General features: G+C 41.8%; 2 protein-coding genes across 2 annotated transcripts; one reads left to right on the top strand and one right to left on the bottom strand.

Moving 5' to 3' along the window:
- Nucleotides 1–8,862: 8,862 nt before the first annotated feature.
- On the top strand, nt 8,863–14,690 carry irak4 (interleukin-1 receptor-associated kinase 4). Its single transcript, XM_082539771.1, has 11 exons — nt 8,863–9,299; nt 9,402–9,547; nt 9,890–10,027; nt 10,459–10,619; nt 10,700–10,764; nt 10,859–10,973; nt 11,072–11,181; nt 11,778–11,964; nt 12,460–12,522; nt 12,833–12,997; nt 14,382–14,690. The coding sequence occupies exons 1-11, from the start codon at nt 9,139–9,141 to the stop codon at nt 14,442–14,444; spliced, it is 1,374 nt and encodes a 457-aa protein (XP_082395897.1). The 5' UTR covers nt 8,863–9,138; the 3' UTR covers nt 14,445–14,690.
- On the bottom strand, nt 14,687–23,823 carry twf1a (twinfilin actin-binding protein 1a). Its single transcript, XM_082539772.1, has 9 exons — nt 23,694–23,823; nt 22,267–22,347; nt 21,943–22,121; nt 20,823–20,918; nt 20,556–20,660; nt 18,729–18,854; nt 17,892–18,042; nt 17,628–17,749; nt 14,687–15,953 (listed from the first exon to the last, which is right to left on the bottom strand). The coding sequence occupies exons 1-9, from the start codon at nt 23,716–23,718 to the stop codon at nt 15,786–15,788; spliced, it is 1,053 nt and encodes a 350-aa protein (XP_082395898.1). The 5' UTR covers nt 23,719–23,823; the 3' UTR covers nt 14,687–15,785.
- Between the last annotated feature and the right edge of the window lie 1,218 nt (nt 23,824–25,041).

The raw sequence follows: 25,041 nt of genomic DNA, 5'->3' as shown, positions 1-25,041 counted from the left end.
ATGTGACATGCACAGGGCAGAGAGAATAACAAAGGTGTTGGATTCAGATTTTTGTCGTTCTTCTTTTCGATCATCTATTTTTGCTGCACTTGTTGTTTAATCTTTGCCTTTACTGCTACTAGTGTCTTTGTTTGCTAAACCTGCCATTTGGAGCAAGAATTTGGAATAAGCCGAGACATTTGCTCAAGAGACCAGTAATATTTCCCCATCACATTTATGCATGGAAACATTTCTCAGTTGGATTCAATATACATCCTGACTGTGAACAGCAAACCATGGTGGAAGTTTCTAATTATTCAGCTATCTGATTTGAAGATGTGATCTCTTAAGAAGGTGTCAAAGAATGCCTTCATTGCTGTACTGTTAATTTCTCACATGTCATCATAGCATCAAAACATCTCCATTTACTTCCAAAGTTGCCCTCTGGTTCTGTCAGTGTACATTCAATCATTGCCACAATCATTTTGCAGCTTTCCTTTGCGATGCAAAAACTCCTTTTCTGCCACCAGCATCAGCTAAACTATATCGCCCAAAGGATTTGTTCACTCTTCCAAATTATTCAGTTCAGGTGTTTCAATCACTTCCATAGCCACAAGTGTATATAGTCAAATCAAATCAAATCAAATCACTTTTATTGTCACATCACATGTGCAGGCACACTGGCACAGCACATGCGAGTGAAATTCTTGTGTGCGAGCCCCACAAGCAACAGAGATGTGCAAACACAACAACACAAACGAGCAAAATACAAGAATGGCCAACCTGAAACTAATAAATATATGTACAATATATAATAGTGTATGCATTTCTGGATGTGTATACTAAATATTTTCCTACGTGTGTGTGTGTGTGTGTGTGTGTGTGTGTGTACACATTTTTACAAATTAAATAGTAAAAAAAAAAAATAATAATAATAATAATAATAATAATAATAATAAAAAAATATATAAAATATACAGAGTTGAATATGTGCAAAACAAGTGGCATTTATATACAGTGTGGAGTGCATAATGTTGAAGTTCCAGTAGTGAAGCTGAGGTGTCTATGACGTGTTCAGCAGTCTGATGGCCTGATGGAAGAAGCTGTCTCTCAGTCTGCTGGTACGGGACCGGATGCTGCAGAACCTCCTTCCTGATGGAAGCAGTCTGAACAGTTTATGGCTGGGGTGACTGGAGTCCTTGATGATCCTCCCCGCTTTCCTCAGGCAGCGCTTCCTGTAGATGTCTTGGAGGGAGGGAAGCTCACCTCCAATTATCCGTTCAGAGCACCGCACTACTCGCTGGAGAGCTTTGCAGTTGTAGGCGGTGCTGTTGCCATACCAGGTGGTGATGCATCCAGTGAGGATGCTCTCAATGGCACAGTGATAGAAGGTCCTGAGGATGCGGGGGCTCATGCCGAATCTTTTCAGTCTCCTGAGAAAGAAGAGGCGCTGCTGCGCCTTCTTCACTGTTTTGTTTGTGTGTACTGACCACGTAAGATCCTCAGCCAGGTGTACTCCAAGGAACCGGAAGCTGCTCACTCTCTCCACAGCAGCGCCGTTGATGGTGATGGGGGTGTGTACTTCTCTGCACCTCCGGAAGTCCACTATCAACTCCTTTGTCTTTGCGACGTTGAGGGTGAGATGGTTGTCTTGACACCAGTGGGTCAGGGCGCTGACCTCCTCCCTGTAAGCCGTCTCATCACCGTTGGTGATAAGACCCACCACTGTAGTGTCGTCCGCAAACTTCACAATGATGTTGGAGCTGTTAGTGGCTGTGCAGTCGTAGGTGTAGAGTGAGTACAGGAGAGGGCTCAGTACACACCCCTGTGGAGCACCAGTGTTCAGTGTGATGGGGGATGAGGTGATGCTGCCCAGTCTGACCACCTGGCGTCTGTCAGACAGGAAGCTAAGGATCCAGCTGCAGAGGGAGCTGCTCAGTCCTAGATCCTGCAGTTTCCTGTCCAGCTTCGAGGGAACGATGGTATTGAATGCTGAGCTGTAATCTACAAACAGCATCCTCACATACGTGTCTCTCTTCTCCAGGTGTGACAGGGCAGTGTGTAGTGTCAGAGCTATGGCATCATCAGTGGACCTGTTGTGGCGGTATGCAAACTGTAGAGGGTCCAGTGAGTCGGGTAGTGCAGAGCAGATGAAGTCCCTGACCAACTGACCAACTAGTCAAGCAGCCAGGCATGCAGACTGCTTCTACAAACATTCGTGAAAGAATTGGTCACTCTCAGGAGCACAGGGAATACCAGTATGGTACCGTGATAGAATGCCAGTTGTGAAATTTCGTCACTATTAAACATTCCACAGTTGCATGTTAGTGGTATTACAGTAAAGTGGAACTTATTGGTAACAGCAGCAACTCAGCCGTGAAGTGGCAGGCCACATAAAATCACAGAGCAGGATCAGCAGATGCTGAGGTACATAGTGTGCAGAGGTCACCAAATTTCTGCACAGTCAGTTGTAACAGACCTCCAAACTTCATGTGGCCTTCAGATTAACTCAAGAACAGTGCATTGAGAACTTCATGGAATGAGTTTCCATGGCCAATCAGCTGTTTCCAAGTTTTACGTCACCAAGGACAATGCAAAGCATCAGATGCTGTCATGTAAGGCACCCTGAGACACTGGACTCGAGAGGAGTAGAGACGTGTTCTCTGGAGAGAAAAGTCCCACTTGTCCATCTGGCAATCCGATGAACCAAATGGTTTTAATGGTTTAAAAATACTCATTATTATTTGAGAATTGTGCCTTTTATGTCCCCTGTTATTGTGTTTTATTGTTATTCCGTATCTGCTTTAGTTTTGAACTATATCACAGTCTCCTGAAAATAATATTCTAATGGGATTTTTTTTTATTATATAAAGGCTACATCTGCTATTCTGAGGGTGAAATTTCTCAAATCTTTTCCTAAACATTTCAACAATTTTAACCACGGTTATTAAGTTGAACAGTTAATAAGAGTTTTCCAGACTCCTAAAAGCTATGAAACAATAACGTCTGCTGCAAAAAATATCCCACATGTAACCCCAACACCATCATGGTAATTTGGGAAATAGACGTAATTCTGCATGTTATGCAATCATAATGGACTGTATAGCATCCGTGGCTAGCACAACTTCTCATTTCATGTGTCCTTGTTTACCATTAAAGTTTCCTAGATATCACATGACTTCCTCAGATCACTTCCTGCACCTGCAGCGTTTCCACCCGCTGATTTAAGCCACTTTGGCATGTCTCCCACCTCTGCCCTTGTTCCCAAACTACAGGGGACCTCGCTTTCTGCTCTCCCTCACATCTCCACCTCTCCTTCGCCTCTATCAGATCCTCTTCTCCACCTCTTTTCCTCTGCACTCTAATTATCGAGAGCCTTCTCCCCTGTGCTGGCTGTTAGTTTTCCTTTTTTGTTGTTGTTGTTGTTGTTGTTTTTTGAACTTTTATGCTTCTCCTCATCTTTAGCGTCAGACTCTCCCTTTCCAGCTCTCTTTATTTTCTTCTCCCTTCATCCCTCCACTTGCCACAGGAGAGCAGAGGCTCTGGCTTCACTCCCCGCCTCTGCGTGTGAAGTGTGCATGCAGTGTTTGGATCCTGTCAGTTGGGTTAGAGGAGGCACGAGATGATTAGGCACTTCAAAGAATCTCCTGCGCACAGGTGTGAGAGCTATCCTTCACCAGGAGCACACACACACACACAGGGAATTTACCTGAGCTCTCGGCAGCTCGGGTCCTCGTCAAACAAGCGTCTTCTTTGATGGTCTCTTGGGCACCGCTGGCTTGTGTTCGCACCCCAGGTTAGCACACATACACAGAAAGAAGACAGGTACAGATACACTCCATCTCCTACTAACAACATACAATTGCTCTAATGAAGTCCCACGTCATTATGCACCTGTCATTTAATAATAAACAACTTCTGACGAGCTCCAGTTGGTCTCATGTATTATGTATTTGCAAAAGATGGCATCAAACCTCAAGCATAAAGAGAATAAACCCTTTCGGGCACCACAATTGCAGTGATGGCTCTCATTATGCTTTTCCCTCACAAAATAACTTAATTGCGTTTTGGTTATTTATGTGGTGAAGTCTCCTTTTCATGTAATGCAGACCATCTGTATGCATTGTCATAGAAGTTGTTTTTAAGTTTATGAGTCACTAACTTTTATTAAGAGTATCACTCGTGGTGTCATCAGCCAAGCCTATAAAAATATAATCATAAAAAGCCTGTGGGCTACAGTTGCCTCTCTCTGCTTAGATCATCTCTTGTATGCTCCTTTCACAGAGACAAAGTGAAATGACTCGCAACTGTGTAAAATCATGCAAATGTTGCTTGTCATCATTGGGACTCATCAAAATCACATGCAGCATTAAAGAATTGTATTAGCGTGTGTTGTGAGGTGCAGTGATGGCCATGTGCTCTGGGTCACTGGTTTCACAAGCTCCATGCTAAAAGTAATAGCCTTACATACAAACATTATTTATGTCTTACTTCAAATAGGTTTTGGATGACTTTGGGTAGATTGAGATGACATTTTAAAGTTTAGTTTGTAATGTAATTTTCAATCTTTTTTTTTTTTTATGTGTTTGCCTGGAAACAAAAGTTGAACACAATATATATATATATATATATATATATATATATATATATATATATATATATATATATATATATATATATATATATATATATATAAAAACACCCAGCACACCCCTGTGGGCGGTTTTATCCTTCAAGCTCGGGTCCTCTACCAGAGGCCTGGGAGCTTGAGGGTCCTGCGCAGTATCTTAGCTGTTCCCAGGACTGCGCTCTTCTGGACAGAGATCTCCGATGTTGTTCCTGGGATCTGCTGGAGCCACTCGCCTAGCTTGGGAGTCACCGCACCTAGTGCTCCGATTACCACGGGGACCACTGTTACCTTCACCCTCCACATCCTCTCGAGCTCTTCTCTGAGCCCTTGGTATTTCTCCAGCTTCTCGTGTTCCTTCTTCCTGATATTGCTGTCATTCGGAACCGCTACATCGATCACTACGGCCGTCTTCTTCTGTTTGTCTACCACCACTATGTCCGGTTGGTTAGCCACCACCATTTTGTCCGTCTGTATCTGGAAGTCCCACAGGATCTTAGCTCGGTCATTCTCCACCACCCTTGGGGGCATCTCCCATTTTGACCTCGGGACTTCCAGGTTATACTCGGCACAGATGTTCCTGTACACTATGCCGGCCACTTGGTTATGGCGTTCCATGTATGCCTTGCCTGCTAGCATCTTGCACCCTGCTGTTATGTGCTGGATTGTTTCTGGGGCATCTTTACACAGCCTGCACCTGGGGTCTTGCCTGGTGTGATAGACCCCAGCCTCTATGGATCTTGTGCTCAGAGCTTGTTCTTGTGCTGCCATGATTAGTGCCTCTGTGCTGTCTTTCAGTCCAGCTTTGTCCAGCCACTGGTAGGATTTCTGGATATCAGCCACCTCCTCTATCTGCCGGTGGTACATACCGTGCAGGGGCCTGTCCTTCCATGGTGGTTCCTCGTCTCCCTCCTCTTTCTTGGGTTTCTGCTGCCTGAGGTATTCACTGAGCACTTGGTCAGTTGGGGCCATCTTCCCAATGTATTCTTGGATGTTCGTTGTCTCATCCTGGACTGTGGTGCTGACACTCACCAGTCCCCAGCCCCCTTCCTTCCGCTTAGCGTACAGCCTCAGGGTGCTGGACTTGGGGTGAAACCCTCCATGCATGGTAAGGAGCTTTCTTGTCTTTATGTCAGTGGCTTCTATCTCCTCCTTTGGCCAGCCTATTACCCCAGCAGGGTACCTGATCACGGGCAGGGCGTATGTGTTGATGGCCCGGATCTTGTTCTTACCATTCAGCTGACTCCTCAGGACTTGCCTGACCCTCTGCAGGTACTTGGTGGTTGCAGCTTTTCTAGCGGCCTCTTCACGGTTCCCATTCACCTGCGGGATCCCCAGGTACTTGTAACTGTCCTCTATGTCTGCAATGTGTCCTTCTGGTAGTTCAATCCCCTCAGTTCTGACTACCTTCCCTCTCTTTGTTACCATCCGACTACACTTCTCCAGTCCGAACGACATTCCAATGTCATTGCTGTATAGCCTGGTAGTGTGGATCAGTGAATCGATGTCTCGTTCACTCTTGGCATACAGCTTGATGTCATCCATGTACAGGAGGTGGCTGACAACTGCTCCGTTCCGTAGTCGGTATCCGTAGCCAGTCTTGTTAATGATCTCACTGAGGGGGTTCAGGCCTATGCAGAACAGCAGTGGGGACAGAGCATCTCCTTGGTAGATCCCGCACTTGATGGTGACTTGTGCTATGGGCTTGGAGTTGGCCTCTAGTGTTGTACGCCACATCCCCATTGAGTTCCTGATGAAGGCTCTTAGGGTTCCATTGATCTTGTACAATTCTAGGCATTCCAGTATCCAGCTGTGGGGCATTGAGTCATAGGCCTTCTTGTAATCAATCCAGGCAGTGCACAGGTTGGTCAGTCTGGTCTTGCAGTCTCGGCTGATTGTTCTGTCTACCAGTAGCTGGTGTTTTGCGCCTCTGGTATTCTTGCCAATTCCTTTCTGTGTCCCGCTCATGTATTGACCCATGTGCCTGTTCATCTTAGCCGATATGATGCCTGACAGGAGCTTCCATGTAGTACTGAGGCAGGTTAGTGGTCGGTAGTTGGAGGGGACCGGTCCCTTCTTGGGGTCCTTGGGGATCAGGACCGTCCGCCCTTCAGTTAGCCATTCCGGGTGTCTCTCGTTAACTAGCAGCTGGTTCATTTGTGCTGCCAGACGCTCGTGGAGTGCAGTCAGCTTCTTTAGCCAGTAGGCGTGAACCATGTCGGGCCCTGGTGCTGTCCAACTCTTCATACTGGAGACCCTTTCTTGGATATCTGCCACTGTGATGGTTACTGGACCCTGTTCAGGGAGGTCGCTGTGGTCAGCCCTCAGATCCTCTAGCCACTGAGCATTGCCGTTATGGGTTGCGTCCTTCTCCCATATGCTCTTCCAGTATTGCTCCGTCTCCAGCCTTGGTGGTGCTGTTCTCTTATTGTTCCCTTGCCACTGAGAGTACACCTTTGCTGGTTCTGTGGAGAACAGCTGGTTTATTCTCCTGCCTTCGATCTCTCTGGTGTACCTCCTCAAGCGGCTGGCCAAGGCTGTGAGTCTTTGCTTGGCAGTTTCCAAGGCCTCAGGTATGGACAGCTTGCTGTATTTCTTAGGCACCTTATTTGTCGCACCTTTCTGCAACTCCGTTAGTTGGCTAACCTCCCTCCGTGCTACTTACATATATATATATATATACACACACATATATATATATATTATGTAAGAACAAACATTCAAAGGAGTGAGAATTGTGTCCCATTCATGACTGAAAGTTTAATATCAAATGAGATCAAAACTCAAGCAAACCTGAATTTAACTTTTGCTTTGATGCAGTTTGGTGTGTGCACAGTGCAGCAGGTCTCTGTGGGTGGTTTGTTTGATGGTTTGAGCTGATGTTAATAGCTCAATAAATATCAAATGGATTTTAATTTCACTTGTTTGTATTAGCATTCAAAACATGTTATTGTAAGACTTTTCTGATGCAAAAATAAGTTTTAATCTTGTGTGTGGGTTTTTTCTCTGAAATTTATGTCTCACACACACGCATCTTGCACTTCATCACAAATCCACCCAGTAATCCATCCCATCCAGTAATACAGCTAGGCCTTCCATTTGCACATGGAACTGATCACAGTTAATCAAATACAGTGCAAATAGCAAATAACACACACCATAAACAGATCCAGCTTTTTTGTAACACAGAAACAAAAAAAGGTACTCCAAGCAGTTTAGACCAAATGCCTCCAGCTGTTTGCCAAATTGGTTTGACATGAGATGGCTCGATCGAGGTCACCTCCTTGATGTGGTTTTAAAGTTTCCAAGAAAAAAAAAATCTGTTAAAGAAGTTTTTTTTCCTGCAACACATTTGGGGAGTTTATTTGGGGAGTGGGGTTCTATGCTGGACTGTGAGTGGGATTTAAACACCAGTGAAAAAAAATTGTGCCTTATGGGTGATGGATAGGCTGATCGATACCTAACATCCTGCAAAAATGGCACCCTTTGGTTTATATTGTGTGTTGATGTAGCAACATAGGAGTTCAAAAATGTCCAGTTGAGTGTTAAAATACACAAATGGGTACAAAAAAGATGTTTGTTTTTTCCTAATACTTACTTATATAGTTATTTGATCACATTTCCAAATGAATGCGTGCGTGAAACCTAGAGTTCAATAAGAGAAGATGAAGATGGAGATTGAGAAGATGTTAAGGGAACTATTTTCTTCTGTTTTTGTGCATTTAAATTATATGCATACAAGTATTCTAATATTTGACATACGCAGCAGTTATTATGAATTCAATCACAGTTCTAAGGTCTCTCGGTTATTCATTCCATCCATCCTCTTCCGCCTATCCCAGATATCGTTTGGGTGAGAGACAGTTTACACCCTGGACAGCTCTGACGCAGGACTAACACAGCAAAACAGGCAACCATTCACACCAACGGGCACCACTAACTACATGTCTTTTGAAGGCAGAGCACCCACGCAGACACCATGCAAACTGATCACATGACAGGCCCAGCCGAGTGGTGGACTCAAACTCAGGGTGTTCTTGCCGGATACCGTCAGTGTGCACCCACGAATGGAAGATTTGTTTTATTTTCATTATCCACTAGAGGGCACTGTGACACCGTAAATCTCCAAACCACCATCACACGACAGCTGTCTCCCTTTCTGCTCTTGTGTTATCAAAAAGATAATTATATGAATAACCACACGCAGGTTTATTGTTAGTTTGTTGTGCCCGCTTACAGGTAAGAACATCCAGCACAGACTGTATTATACCATAAGACTCAATCTTTGCGTTTCCGCTTTGTAGGTGGAGACCTTTTGTAGGACAGCCCTGCTGTTTACGTTTGGGGAAGTTGCTCAATATCGGAAAACACTTTTTCTTTTAGGTATGTGAGCAAAACCTAACTGTTTGCGATTTTTCTGGGTTAAAGAATCCACTCGATGGAGTATAATTAACGTCTTCAGGTCTAAGATCATGACAACATGACTGTTAGATAAAACCCAATCTCAGGTTTGGTCACAAGCTCCCCGCAGAATGGATAATCCAGTAACTTCCGCTACTTATATTCGCAACATCGGTTTTCGTTTACGTCGCAAATTGTCCGATTTTTTGGATCCTCAGGACAGGTGGAAAGAAGTTCTTGTAGATATACAGAAACCGAGCGGGGAGCCGAGGTATTCCCAGCTTCATGTCAGGTAAGATGCGGGCAAACTTTCTGACGTGCTTGCTTTTCATTGAATGAAATCACGCTGATTGTTTATTTATTGTTTACTGAATTTGTGCCGCTGTCTTTGAAGGAGATTTGAAGGTCTTGTTGCACAGGGTCGCAGTCCCACAGTGGAGCTGCTCAATGACTGGGGGACCACCAACAGCACAGTGGGTGAACTTGTGGACATTTTGAAGAGTCACGAGTTACTGGCTGCTGCCAGTGTTCTGCTACCTGGTATGACTTTTAAAAGCCATTAAATAATAACCACACGCAACAGGTAGAATAAACCTGTTGAATCTTAACTTACCCCAGATCTTTTTCCCAGTATCGCCCTCTTTTTAAAAAAAATTATTGTAAGAAAATAAGATGTTAACCACGAGTTGTGAAATTGCAATAAGAGATGTAGCAAAAAACTTCTGCACTTTTTGGGTAGAGGATGAGTAAACATCTGTTATGTTATATTAAAGGTGTGATGCCTGGAGCATGAGGAGAAACAGTCAAACCGCACTGATACAGGATGTAAAACCCAATCATTTATTCTGATCATTTTTTGTTTTTGTCCTCACACAGTTGAAGAGTCCAGTCCACTGGAGACACAAACCCAAAGCACTGCTTCAACCAGAGTGCTGGAAGAGAGAGATGTGCAGCAGCAGCCCGTCACCACTGTGCTGCAGCTTCGAATGCCACAGGAGAACACCGAACCAATACACACAGGTCTTTCACTTTTTGATTATGTATTAATTTTACGTTCATATCTTGATTGAACATGTGACACTGAACGTCTGACATTTATTAACACAGTCATTTATGAGTCATATTCATGCGATGTTTTAAGTAGATAATGTTCATCTTTCATTATCTGCTGAAAAGTCTGGTTTCAGTGAATTAAAATGTCATATCTTTCTCAGCACCATGTAAATCTGCCACTGCAGTACTAAAGTAGTGCAATAAATCTACTTGATTACATTAGAGCACTGTAAACTAAGCTGCTCTATAGTGGTGTAGTGTAGTCAACAAAGATGATCTTTTGATTTCGATGCCGCTTCTTCATAAAGATGTAATTTTATGTAATCGACAGCAGGTGGCAGCGTCGGGCTCTTGATCAGAGAAGTTAATGAGGCAGTTTACTGTGTCTCCCTCCTTAGGCTTCTCCAGTTTCTTATATAGTGACCTGATGAGGATCACAGGCAACTTTGATGACCGGTCCACGTCAGCTGGTGGCAGCCGAATTGGAGAGGGAGGCTTTGGGACGGTATACAAAGGTCTCCTGAATGACAAACCAGTTGCAGTGAAAAAACTCAATCCAGTAAGTGAAAATATTTTTTAACAGAACCACATGCCTCTGTGTACTGCTGTTAATTGCATCTGAGATATTGTATTATTTAGGTGGATGACATACCACTGGACAAGTTGCAAGATCAGTTCAACCAAGAGATCCAGACTCTGAAAGTGTAAGTTTCCCTCAGGAAGAAGGTGAAGAAGCATATTTAACATACATGTATTTACAAATGCAGGTATGGTTTAATAACAGCATTTGTTCCACAGGTTGAAACACGAGAACTTGGTTGACATGGTTGGATTTTCCTGTGACGAACAGCACCTATGTTTAGTGTACGCTTTCATGGCCAATGGATCGTTATTAGACCGACTGGCTTGCTTTGTAAGCATTATTTACTCTTCTACACAAACAGTCTGCTTTTCAGTCCCCGTGCATTCATAAAGGGATTTAATTACATGCTTTTTTTTTTGTTTATTTAGGAAGGAAGTCCTCCACTTTCCTGGCACCACAGGTGCTTGATAGCAGAAGGGACAGCCAAAGGTTTGGAGTATCTGCACTCCAACCATCACGTCCACAGAGATGTTAAAAGGTTCATAGTGCGAAAGCTTTCATCGTTATTGGTTTAGAGATATCCTACAAAGAAGAGAGAAAATATCCTGTTTTTGATGTCCCGTACCTTTATGGAACACTATGCAAATTACATCACATTACTGTTTTAGACAAAGAACCAAAAAAAGACTTTGGGGATGTAGAAAAAGCTTTCCCATATGGTTCTCTGCAGATCATATGACAAAATTAAACTAAATTAAAAGTAGAAAAAGGTTTCATTTACACTTGTATTTATGTCCCTGTTCAGAGGCGCATGAAAAAACTGATGCCACACCTAGATTTATTTTATTTTTGTTTAATCTGATGACACCACTAGTAGCTAGTAGTTTAAGTTAACATGAAGATCACGAACAGGTTCATTAGTAATGCAACAGTACAGTTTGGGCACGAAAGGTACAGTTTGGTAATTTAGTGAGTTTTATAGAGGCTCATAAGCAAAATCATGCAAGAGGTATTGATGTTTTAATTTAACTCTTGGCAAGGAAGCCAGTAAAATCACATTTCCCTAAATGTAGAAATATACATGACACATGACTGGATGTTTTGTTGCTCACTCTGGTATTTCTTCCCTGTTAGTGCGAACATCCTGTTAGATGAACACTTTGTGGCCAAAATCTCAGACTTTGGTCTGACGAGAGCATCGGCCAAGCGAACCTCGACGACCATGATGACTGAGAGGATCGTGGGTACCCGTGCGTACATGGCACCGGAGGCGCTAAGAGGAGAGATCACACCAAAATCCGATGTCTTCAGTTTTGGAGTGGTAGGCTTTCTTCAGACGCGCGCGCACACACACACACACACACACACACACACTGATACACACAGGTAGGGCTGGAGAAACTGCAGCTGTAATGTAAAATGTAGAGCAATACTCAGCACTTTCCTTGACTCCAAGGTTCTCCCAAACTACTGACACATATATAACTGCAGGACACAAGCGTTGCAGTATACTTTTTTCAGTATTTGTGAAATAAGAGCTCTATATTGTTTATCATCTGTCATTATCCCAAATCTGCTGTGGGACACAGCGATACGTATCAGTAGCTATAATTGTCAAACATAGGTGATTATTAGGTGATCATTAGGTGATTTCCGGGATCAGTACTTTAGTAGAATCTCTGACCTTGCCACGAAGCATATGCATTCCTACATGCTGTGGGAATACTGCAGTGTTGGCGATGTTACCCGCCGCCACATGTAAGTTTTCCTGTTGCCCAGAGCCGTGCGATTAACCCCGTCTCTCTGCCATCTACAGGTGTTGTTAGAAATATTGTCTGGACTCCCGCCAGTTGATGAAAACCGGGAGCCACAGTTCTTGGTAAGTTACACAAAAGAGGCTTTCATCGTGTTACCTGCCAAGCTACACTTTGTGCTTCCAGCTTATTAAAGGCTTTGCCTTTAATAAGTCAGGGAACATTATCGGTTAATAGTCAATTTGTTATTGATTTAAACAAAAAAGTTCAAATCTTCCACCTTTAAAAGTTTCATCTGTGCTCATCATGTGCTGATACTGCATTTGATGTTTAATATACAAGTCAGCATCTATGGAACATGCTTGCAGAAGATGATTGTTACATCACTGTGTGTGTGTGTGTGTGTGTGTGTGTGTTCCCTACTTCATTTCCTAGATGGAGATGAGGTATGACATAGATGATGAAGATGAGGAGCTGACTCTGGAGGATTTTGTGGACAAAAAGATGAAAGCCTGGGAGCTGAGCCAGGTGGAGAGTATTTACTCCTTGGCATGCAACTGCCTCCATGAGAGGAAAAACAGACGGCCTGTCATCAGACAGGTACAGGAACGATCCCAGCAGATTTAATGTATAGGTCAAGCTACTGTGTTGGCATCTGCACAGCTTTTCACCTTGAGCTGTTTGCCTGTGTTATGTGCCTCTGCTGGACCAGGCTGAATGAAGAAATCCCACAAAGGGATTTTTTTTTTTTTGTTTTAGTTTTTGAAAAGAGGATCATTAACAACTGAGTCGGGTCATTGTTTGGGTTTTTTTTAATGGCATTTATTAGCAAAAATACATTCACCTGTTTAACTGCTTATTAACACTAATATCTAAACAGCCAATCACATAGCAGCAACTGACTGCTGTATAGGCGTGGCTGTGGTCATTTAAGCACCTCGAGGTGACTTTTGTTGCGATTTGATGCTGTGTAAATAGCACATAACCATATCCAGTGAGTGGCAGTTTTGAGGGTGAAAATGCCAGAGATCAAAGGAAAATGGGCAGACCGTTTAAAGCTGATAGGAAGTCAACAGTACTTGTTATCTTAACAAGGTATGCAGCAGAGCATCTCTGAATGCACAACATGTTGAACCTTAAAGCAGATGGGATGAGCAGCAGAAAGCCGAGGCCACAGTTCACTCAGACAACAGAACATTGGAAAAACATTGCCCAGGCCAATAAGTCTTGATTTCTTCTATGACATTTAGATGATAGGATCAGAATTTGGCAAAAACAACATGAAAGTCCAGCAATGTACCAAAACCTCAGGCTGCTGCTGGTGTCATGGTGTGGGGGACATTGTCTTATCACATTTTGGACCCCTTAATACAAACTGAGCGTTTCTTAACCACCACAGCCCACCTGAGTGTTGTTGTTGACCGTGACCACAGTAAACCGACGTTTTTATGACTGCTTCCAGGAAGGTAACACACCATGTCACAAAGCTCAGATCGTCTCAAACTGGTTTCCTGAACATGACGAGTTCACTGTAATTGAATGGCCTCCACAGTCACCAGATCTTAGCCTTAATAGAGCATGTTTGGGACGTGATAGAAAGGGACATTTGCATCATGCATTCATGATGCAAATGTCCCTTTCTGCCACATCCTGACAAATCTGTGTGACGCTATATTAACCAAAATCTCTGAGGAATTTTCCAACACTGTGTTCAATCTGTGCTGCAACGAATTAAAGCAGTTCTAAAGGCAAAAGGGGCCCAACTTGATATAGCAAGGTGTACCTAATAAAGTGTATGGGGAGTCTATGTAATAACAAACATATTATTTAGGGGATTTAGGGAGCAAATGCAGGCAGTAAGAGAACGGAGGCTGCACTCTTGTCTTGTTGAACTAAAGGAAAATGTCATATTGTTGCTACGATATATATATATATATATATGCTAACTTCATGATGTAGTCATGATTGTTGTGTGTCTGAACAGGTTTACGCGGAGATTCACGGAGTCGTCAAAAACATTGCACTGGATCTTGATAGAAAGGCGTGAAGCAAAGCATCGTGGGAATTGTGAGCTTGCTTCAAACTGCAGACTGACAGAAGAATTACTGCACTGTTTTTTTTTTTTTAAGGCATGTAGCTTACGTGTGTAATTGCTGTAAAAATACTGCTGAATACATTTCTGTGCGGCCTTTAAACAAATCTAATGGCCGAACTCTTTCAGAATGCTGATTGGTTGTTCTTCCCAGTGTTAAATGTATTTATTACGAACAATTAAAGAAGTGAAAGAAAGTGATTTAAATATTTTATTTTTCTTCTTTAAAAGAATTATAAGAAAACATAAGACCAAACATGATTTTTCTATTATAATGACACTGTATGAACATAAAGGGATATTCCCTTCAAACATGAGGTGAGCGAAGTAGTTTGCCTAATATTAATCAGTACATCAGTGGATGTGGCAACATTTTGATCAAGGTAATTATATTATTCCCTTTCCCATCCAGTAGCGTGGCATTCCCTGTCATTATGGGAACCAGAAAAGCTGGAAAAGCTTCCTTCCTTGTGAAATCTGAAATGTGTGGATGTAATATTTCTGGAAGCCCCAGTTCTTTCACTGTGATCCTTACCGACGTGGACATCTACCTCAACAGACCAGACTGTTTCTTAATCAAAGAGCATCACACAGCTACAATATGTACATTTACAGCACTTGCATAGAAAAATAAGTATCTCAGCAGATGATTTTTTTCATGTAAACCACAGTTATATCAAAAAAGAAGTCTTTTTTTTTTTTTTCCCCCAATATAAAATGAATCATCAGACACAAGTTTGAGAATTTTTTTTTTCTGCTTTGGAGCACCTCATTGTGCAAACAGTAGGAGACAAATAATCAACACATTAGACACAGAAACATTAATTGACACGAGGAGGAATGGAAGTTAGGAATTTGAGCACGTGAACACAAAATGGGGTCTTTTCATCACATCGGCGCAAGTTCACATTAGTTACACTAACATTTTTGAAGTCTCAGAGCTGGCAACGATGTGAAAATTAAAAAAAAACAACCTCATCTTTGACTTGGTTTGGGCCTCTCTGAATTATAGTAAAAGGGTTTTTATGAATGTACTAACCTACATGAATGTACTTCCATTTGGCAAGCTACAAATGGACATTCTGAAGTGTGTCATTGCTCAGTTGTCCTTGGCGTGCATAGCTGGGTCTGTGGGTGAACTCTGTGGGAATTTGAGGTTTTTGTCTTATTATTTTAAACAAGCGTGTCGAAAATGATTAACCCCCCCCTCCCTCCTGCCTTCCCCTCCCCAAAGCAGGAATGTTCCTCTGTGGACCGTGCTCGGGGTAGAGGTGGTGGTCGGGCGGTGAGGTCTGTTTAATCTTCCTCCTCTCTCTCCCCCGGTGGTCGGGTGATGCGGCGGCCGCCCTTCTTACCAGCGGGGCCTTTGGGCTTGGCAAAGCGCTGCTTGTGTGCGTGCTGCTTGGGATGCACCTCCTCGTACAAGAAATCACTTGTCAGTTCTTCTCCGTTTTCTATTTCCAACTGGGAAACAGAAATATTTAAAAAGTGCATTAAAAAGATGAGCTGGACCACTGGTGCATTGTGTGACAGATTAAAGGAAAAACATTCACCCCTGTGCCCAACATTGAGCATGCTGTTTGAGGCCCATTAGAAAAGGTCACTACAAATGAGTTCTAAGATGACAACATGGCTTTTATTTGCATGACAGATGTTTAAGCTGAACAGACAGTAAATTGTGGAAGTGTTCCTGAGCCTGTGCAGCGTTTTCCATGACATGTGTGCTGTTTAAAATACAGCGCATGTGCTCGAATCGATCCAAATATAGATAGTATCAATGCCAACGCTGGTATTGGTGTCAGATCAATATTAGTGCCATATTATTAATGCTTTGTCTCCATCCTTTCCTCCCAGTTCAGTATGTAGCCCACTGAATTGTGTTAAAAAAATTTTTTGAGAAAAACTCAATTTAAATGAAAAAAAAAAAAAACTATGAAAAATGTCTGAACGTTTTTGTTGACTGTCACGTTCAGAATTTGCAAATTGATGCCGATTTATCTCATAAATCATGACACACTTCTCTCCCCTACATAAGCTGTATTAATACATTAAAAGCATTGGCAATATGATGTGTAATGCAATGTGGAGTAAATTATGGGTAGAGTGCCCTTCACCACCATCATCAAAACACCTTATGAGGAAAATATGCTTTGGAAGCATGGTGCTCCACCCTTCCTGTAAATGCCTGGAGATTTACTGTAGAATCAATAATAACACTCTGTAGGTTTTCAGTCTTGTTTAAGCAATACATGTAGAATAAGGTTTACATTTGTAATCAGTCATATCAGCCACCAAAACCATTTTAAACTCTGTATGAAACACAGTACACAAATACTTTTGTTATCAGGAAATCTCTTATGTAAATAAATGATATTTATTTTACATAAGACATTTGATTATTATAGTATATCATAGGGCTGTTCGATATAACGATATATATCGGATGACGATATAAAAACGTCTATCGTTTCATTTTACGCTATCATTTGTTTCGTGGTGCCGCAAAATAAACTGTTTACGACAATATTTTTTCATCGTTTTGATGGTCACTGTAGTGGTTATATTAATTTCTTAAAGTTCTCTCTTTCTCTTATATGTAATATAACCACACTACAGACGGACAAGCGCCTGTTTTTATGCGTTGTCGTTAGCAACAGCGACAGCAACACCTTCGCGTGTCCGCTTGTTTATGTTCCACATAAACCTTTCACAATAAAGCTCAAGATCCTGTTGAGACTTTTCAAAATAAACTGAATCACGTGAAAGAGCAGATTATTTACGGATGAGAAGTAAAAAAGAGCCGCCAGGTGCTAAAAAATAAACCTTAGACTCAAACGTTAGAACAGGCTTTTCCCCGCAGCACGCCGTGTAATAAATACAAAGAAAACGGCGGCCGTTACAACTTATGTCTAAAACTGTATAGTTTCATGCATCGGTTAAAACACTCGACTCCAGATACATGACACGCAGCTGGAAACACTTCACACAAGTCGAGCTGCCCGAGATTCACAGAATTTACAGAAAATTTTTGCGATTTATATCGTTATCGGGATTCGGGACGATAGAATTCTTATATCGGGATATGAGATTTTGGTCATATCGCACAGCCCTAGTATATCACAAAACACAGTGTCTTACTTTTTTCTCAATCTCAATCTGGAGATTGTTTTCCACCATGTCGACCAAGGGATTTTTGCAGCTGGAATACAGCATCCTCTCTTTGATGCTACACTTGTACCCTGGCATAGAATAAATGAAGACTACAAAGAAAGAAGGAAAGGACAGTGAGATTGGAATCACGTGAAGCACCATTCAGAGCAGAACAACACAGAAACCTGCACAAAATACAGTGTTTGTTTGTTTTTTCCTGCTGTTCGTAATAACCCGTGGGAAATCATTTACCTGTGGACTCTAAGTAGTCGCCCTCATGGGAATGTTTGTAGAGGAAGAAGTGGTAACGTGGAGTATCTTTAGGGATTCTCATTGGGAGATCTTTCAGCTCCGTTGGCTCAGTGCCGCACAACCGAATGAGCTCCTGTTCAGCATCTAATTTCTTTTTTGACAAAAGAAGCAAAAAGTTACCCTTTAAGCAAGCCGAGTGCTCCTGTAACTACAAGCTCCCTGCTTTGGTTACCAGACAATGTGAAAAATCTAGGTGGTGCCAGTAAATACCAAACAGCTCCCTTTACTCTACATGCTAATGTGATCCTCAGCAGCCAGGAGTAAAACTAGTAAGGATGAATAGAACCCACAAAAGAAAGAAATTCACTTTAACTAAGCTTTTAGACTCATGAAAAGGAAATCTGATGCACAACCACAACAGTGCTACAATTATTCCTTTGTACTGGACTCATCTGATCTTGTGACACAAACCGACAGAATTTCAATGAGCAGAATTTACACAAAGGCTTTTTGGACAAACTGAGTAACTCATTGTGTCAAACTAGAAAGGTCTCCTCGCCAAAACAATCTGCATCTTTCCAAACACAAGGTAAAAACTCCAACTGCACATTCAAATTATTGAATATGAATATGTCAGTGCTGAGCTAATTACTGTCATTTAGACCAGGATACAGCCTTGCAGACGTGTATGCAGAAAGCTGCAGACACCAGGAGTATGTGGCTGGCCTTACAATACTTTGTAATCCCATGGCATGTAAAAATGCCCAGATGTAGTGCTGTGACAGGTATGCTGACACTTGGCCATGTAGAGGCTAATAACCCCAGCTAATAACTCACCAGTTGTACGTAGTTGATTTTCTTGTCCCTGAAACGTTCAAGTGCTGCGATGGCATCTTTATGAATAGGGAAAGCCACTCCCTGCAGAGTCTGCTGCTTGGTGTCCACACTGATGTCAGTCTGCACCTAAACACACCACAAACGAAGACACAGAAACAAGACACACTTTGAGTTCTACAGTCACATTATCGTCATTAAAACACTACAATTGACAAAAACACTGAAAAATGATATCAAAGCCTTTAAAGTAGGCTGATCAGAGCATTACTTAGCAAGCATCAAATGTCTTCAAAATCAAAACATAAGCCACAATAATTCAATAAGTGTAATCATGTGAGGGCACACCGTTAAAAAAAGAACACAAAAAAAAAACTTTTTAGGATTACAAGTGCTTTGCACATCTTCAGAGCTAGACCTGATGATTACAGATGAGGTGCTTGTATCGAAGTGACAAGGCGCCTCCGAGAAATTGCACTGAAAACTGGAAATTCTGGAAGGATTACACTGATGGATTGCATCTATTTTTAGAGGCTTGCTCCCACAAAATGAAATGCCATGCAAACATGATTGAGCCTCCCATGTAGCTATCGCGCATACCAAAAAGGATTGCAGGTCTTTTATCCATCTGCTTGGAAAAAAGTGTGCAGTCTCCGAGGCAAAGCAACAATAAATATTTCAAAGGCTTTTTGAGCTAGGCAGTACAGATTAACAGTATATCATCTTCCTTCAACAGCTGGGCAAGTGGGAAGAGCAAAAAAACCTCACTTCCCATTTGCTCTGTTGCTTTTAATTGACCGTACTTTTGGAGACAGCCTGCACTCTACTCAGAGCACTTCCATATATGGTAAGAAAGATAGTTCTTGTTCATGTGGCGGAGCTGGGAGAGCAGCAATTAGAAACAGGTTGTTTCTTAACACTGAAGAAATTCTCGGCAAAATTCTAGGAATACTCTCCAGAAGTATAAAGAGTGAAACTTCAAATGTTCCCATTTTCATTTGTCTGTTGGAGTCTATGTGGCACATCCCCGGAGACCTTGATATCAGCACTGTAAACACTGCTGACGACACTGCCTGCAACAAGTATCACATTACAGCACTTCTTTATCTGATCACAACAAAGGCACAAGCCATTGATGCGGCTCACCTGTACTCTTGTGACCAATCACTGCCAAATACTAAGAGCTACAGAACCCTCTCATTTGCATTTAGCTCCCAACATGTAAATGTTCGATTAGAACAATCAAAAAGCTCTTCTTTTAGTCCCTTTGCTGATTAGGCTAACCAGTGTTTACAACTCTAAACAGCACGTTTTGTGGAGCTAAGGATATACACACAGCTAATAGCTTTATCTCTTCCCGATGCATTAGAACATCCTGCTGTTCTAATGCATCAGCATCTCTGCACTGCACTGATACTGCCAGGCAAGCATATGCACACTTGCATTGCTGCTGACCTTGCGCTGTTTGGAAAGCTTCAGCGCCAGCTTTCATTGATACCCTACACTGTACTGGTTTGGATTTACCTACCACACCCAGGATATGCAATGAGGAGGGATACCGCTGAGCTAAAGCAAGCCAGTGCTTTCTCCCAGTGAAGCCTCCAATGTGATAATGACGTAATGCCAAAAGAGAAACGAGAAGCCTAATCCACACCCACTTTAGAACACTTCAAGCCAGAGAACTTGTCAACAAGTGACCGCATGTGTGCAGCAAGCACTGCACAGAACATCGTTTCCTCCAAGATAATGACAACTCTAAGCGGTGACCAAGTGATAAAATCCAAATCACTTGTCTGTCTGTCTGTGTGTGTGTGTGTGCGTGCGTGTTACCTCATTCAGTTTGATCTGCCTCAGTTCCTCTTCTGCAGCAGTAAGAGGCAAAGGAGCAGCTTGAGAGGTCAGATGTTTCTTGTAACCACTGAGGCTCAAATCATCCTGCAGGTAAAGAACAGCCCAATCACACGGCATGCAGAGACACACACTGACTCACTGTTACTGATATAGTAATCACAGTTCCTATTAGGTGCTAAACACTAACACTGACATTTAACTTGGCACTGTTAAACTACTGAGTAACAAGCCTTTCACTTGACCAACCTTGCTGGTACCAAAAATCTCATCCTTGATGTGCCCGCCTCCAAACTCCTTCTTCAGTGTTGCTCTGGTAGCAGCATATAACATTTTGTGTCGCACCTGTTGTGAATATCCAAAAAAAATATATATATATAATATTTAGCAAACTTTACACAGGACATAAGGTAATGAGAGCTTTATCTTTAAAGAAAAAAAAACATTTTATTGTTGCTTGCCTTAAAAAAAGTGAGAAATATTATAATACATATTACAGCCGGTGCTTCTGTCAAGACATTCTTTCATGTGTTTGCTGGTTTATTGCTGCATTTCCTGTCATAAAAATAGGGAACTGCTCAAATTCATAGTTACACTAGTGGTAACCAAAACTTTACAAGATACCTTTAAATATCAAACGTGTGATTTAGGCTACGTAAATCCAGCTCCAGTTCTAACGAAGTGAAAAAGAAAATGCACATGATAAAAACGAGTGCATGCATGCATTGGAAAAATGTTTTGCAACTTCCAAGCAAGCCTAAACCTGAAGGCTCGTGCTTTATACTAGAGGTCAGGAATGCTGAGCTCAGCTCCTCCTTCAGAAAGTGATTCTAAAGTCCACCGTGCTACAAATAATCCTCCATTGCACTTTATCTGGGCACCGGTCGCTTCTCCTCGCAACATTCCCCATTTCACTGCTGCAGAAACACACTTGTGTGTTATTTGTTACGGCTATTCTTGTTCACAGCAACTCCAGGCTGCAAGTGGTTCATCAAGTTTCAGTGAGACCAAACAACAATGACTTAAATGACACTGTGCGAGACAAGAACGCATAAATTGCAAGCACACACATTTGCATTACAACAAAACACCAATGCATGAAAGGAATATGCCACCTAAAAGCAATGAGGGTAAATTTTAAGTCAAGAAGGAGAGGCTGAGGCTATGCACCGTGCTATTTGGAAAAACATAATTTACCCATATTTAGCTTTCAAGAGGTCTGTTAGGAAATAATGAATGCATATAAAAGAACGGCTGCCTTGATGTGGTAAACCCCACCCGTCTGATACCCATAGCAGAGAAGTACAAATGCCATGCAGAATGGAAAGCTATTCATTAAAGCTGGGGTAGTTTGGGGTTTTTTTCTTACAGCAGAGTGGTCCGGTGACCAGGCCAGGAAGATCCACTCGTAGCCCTGGTTGTTATTGGAGTCTAGCCGGTATAGAACGTAGCAGGGCACATCATCGTCGAGGAGGGGTAGCACTAAAGAATCATATTCCTGGTCCCATTTTTTAGATGCTTTCCTGCTGGCACCTAGAGTCAGCTGCTCTGGAGAGCAGATGTGGACAAAGAGAGAGAGAAAAAAAAATCAGCAGTGCAGAGTTTTGTTTCTTTATAAAGAAATGCTAATGTCAGCCTTGGCAGACATTTAGGTAGAAGTAAACAAACTCCAGGACGCTAGAGCGCTGCTTACCATCCTTGATGACGATCTTTAGGGCACGATACTGATCCCCGCTCTTCGCACTGGCAAAGATATCCTTCACATCATTCCCCGCTGAGAGAAAAAAAGACATAAGGTCAGGGTTTTCTTCCCCTCCTTTAAACAATGCAGGCTCAACAACATCACGCTCATCTTAACATGGCCATCATGAGTCATATGATTATGAGTCTACACCTAAAGGTTTAATGACTCATAATAGCCTGTGAACCATCTGATGTCAGCCATTAGACAAAGGCCACAAAATGATCTTCTCATTAAGCATTCAGCACCTGCAGACCTTTGTAAAGTTAGCATTTTATCCCGTATTGCACAGGCTTTGAGTGAGCAGGCCATCAAGAAAACTTGTCAGTCCTATTATTTTGGTTCAACCTTTGATCTCAAACCCAGTCACAATAAATACATTTTCTTTTAATAAATTTAAAAAGGGTGATAATTCAGATTCAAACCAACTTCTTAATAGCTGTAACACAAAGCCCAAGGGAACCTTAATGGCACAAGTCCAACAAACTATTTAGACATTTTTAAAATCACTTTTGCAGGAAGGCACTAAAGAAAAATCTTCCATGTAACACAACACATACATGGTAGTAAATGAACTGGGTCATATTCCCTGAATTACTAGGATTCACTTTTGTTTTTCACCACCACCAAAATCTGGTGAGCTACAAACAACCACAAAAAGGGTTTAGCTTAGAGGAGCCCCTGTATTAAGCTTTACGTTTAACATATATATATATATATTTAAAAGATAAAACAGAAAAAGAAAAAAAAAAACACTATTCGGACACAGCAGTAACAAGTACGTTTGTACTTCTATTTTAAGGTTGCCTGATTTGTAAGTTTAACCTCGGGGGTTGTTTCTATTTTTGCTGCGATGCCATCGTGTATAACAAGTGGTCACGCCCTGCATAAATCCCTTTTTACTTTTAATTACAACACGGCTTAAGCAATGCCAGTACCATTCACGGATTATTGCAAACACCGACAGGTATCAGGCCAGCAGTTTGTCAAAATGAAGGCGTCGTCTGTCCATTCAAAATCTACTCAAAATCTAAACACTACCGGATTTATGCTTGATGCTAAAAGGCTGGGGAATTACAGGCTTTTCGAGCACTGCGAGGGTGAAAAAAGTATGAGTAGTCGTGTTTTAGGTCGCTCGTAAACTGATTAGAGACTCAGGATTAGATTTCCTGGTCATAAGTGTCCAAACAGGGCACGCACACACACATATGCACACATCAGGATAGCTCAAAGCTAGCTAGGAGTGGCTAGCTAACGTGACGCTAGCTTCCCCTTGCAATTAATTGTTGCAGGCGCTTAAAGCTCGCCGGGCAATCAGACACGCAGCAAAACAAAACACGTAAAGGCCGAAAGCTGTGAATCAGAAAGAAAGCATCTACCTTGAATGCCCGTTTGATGTGACATTGTGGCTTTCGTCGGATAAAAGGCTGATGCGGCTGATCAGGCGAAACCAGGGCAGAGAAGCAGGAAGTGGACTACATCGGCGAGACCCGCCCCGAGTCTGTCGTCACTAAAATCCTAACAGGAAGGTAATCGTGTTTTATTTTAATATGTGTTTTTTTTTCAGTCTTAAAAAAAAAAAAACGGAGACGATACTTCACTCTTTATTATTGTCTTTATAATTGTCGCTGCTTTCTTTTTGTCAAATATGAAAACTGTGTTCTAGCTTTTTTTTAATTTTTACTATCCTGTGGAAAAATGAACCATACAGTTTGTTGATTTCTGCTGAGCTGTGTCATTCAAAGACTCGGCGTGTAGCATTTATAAATACTGGGGTTCTTTTGTCACATTTGATTTAAAAAAAAAGAAAGACATAAATATCGACTAGTCAAGTCCTGCACCTGAATGAAAACGACCAATCAAGGGGAGGGGGCGTGCCCAATGGTTGCTCGTGCATCATACCTTTGCTGTGAATTAAATTGGACTCAACAGGCCAAGATATTCTATAACTTCTTTTATTTTTTGTCTCTTTTGGTTTTGGTTAGGTGTGGGACGGAGAGATTTCGCAGGTCTTTCCTCCCCACTGCTGTCAGACTCCATAATAAAGACTTTAACTGATCAAGCACACACATCCATACATATGCAATAATACTAAGTGCAATAATCCTTTCTGTCATCGTTGTATTTTTACTCAGTTGTATATAGTATTTGTATTTGTATTCTATTTTTATCTTATTGTATATTTATTTTATTTTATTCTACTGTATATAGTATTTTATTTTATTCTATTCTGTACAGTTGTGTACTGTATTTATTCTTATTGTATTCTAATTTTTGCCTCATAACTTTTGCACTGTCCACTTCCTGCTGTGACAAAACAAATTTCCCACGTGTGGGACTAATAAAGGTTATCTTATCTTATCTTATCTTAGTGCATGCTCGGTGTGAAGTCTCATTTTTTTCATTCACCTTTTATCTGCAGGTGCATGTGGCCTCTTGGTGAAGAGGTGGAAGAACTCTGGTGTGGATTGCCTACCAGCCAGGAAACCAGTGGCTCTTTTCGTGGCTTCCTGCTTTCAGAGGTCACAGTCACACCTTAAAACTTGCAGTGATGATTATTTTCATGATAGAATAAAATACAATACAATAGCCTTTTATCAGTTTTTCTGAAAACAGGCTTTGTTTTTCTTTCTTTTTCATTTTTACAACTTCTGCTTCTTCTTCCTGATAAAGAACTCAATTAATAGAATAGAACGGAACAGAATACCCAAACCTGGCTCAAGACTT

The sequence above is a fragment of the Aulonocara stuartgranti genome, assembly GCF_965226115.1.
Source record: "Aulonocara stuartgranti genome assembly, chromosome: 7".
Taxonomy (NCBI): domain Eukaryota; kingdom Metazoa; phylum Chordata; class Actinopteri; order Cichliformes; family Cichlidae; genus Aulonocara; species Aulonocara stuartgranti.
The sequence above is the reverse complement of the archived record's forward strand: the minus strand, read 5'-3'. Positions and strand labels throughout refer to the sequence as shown.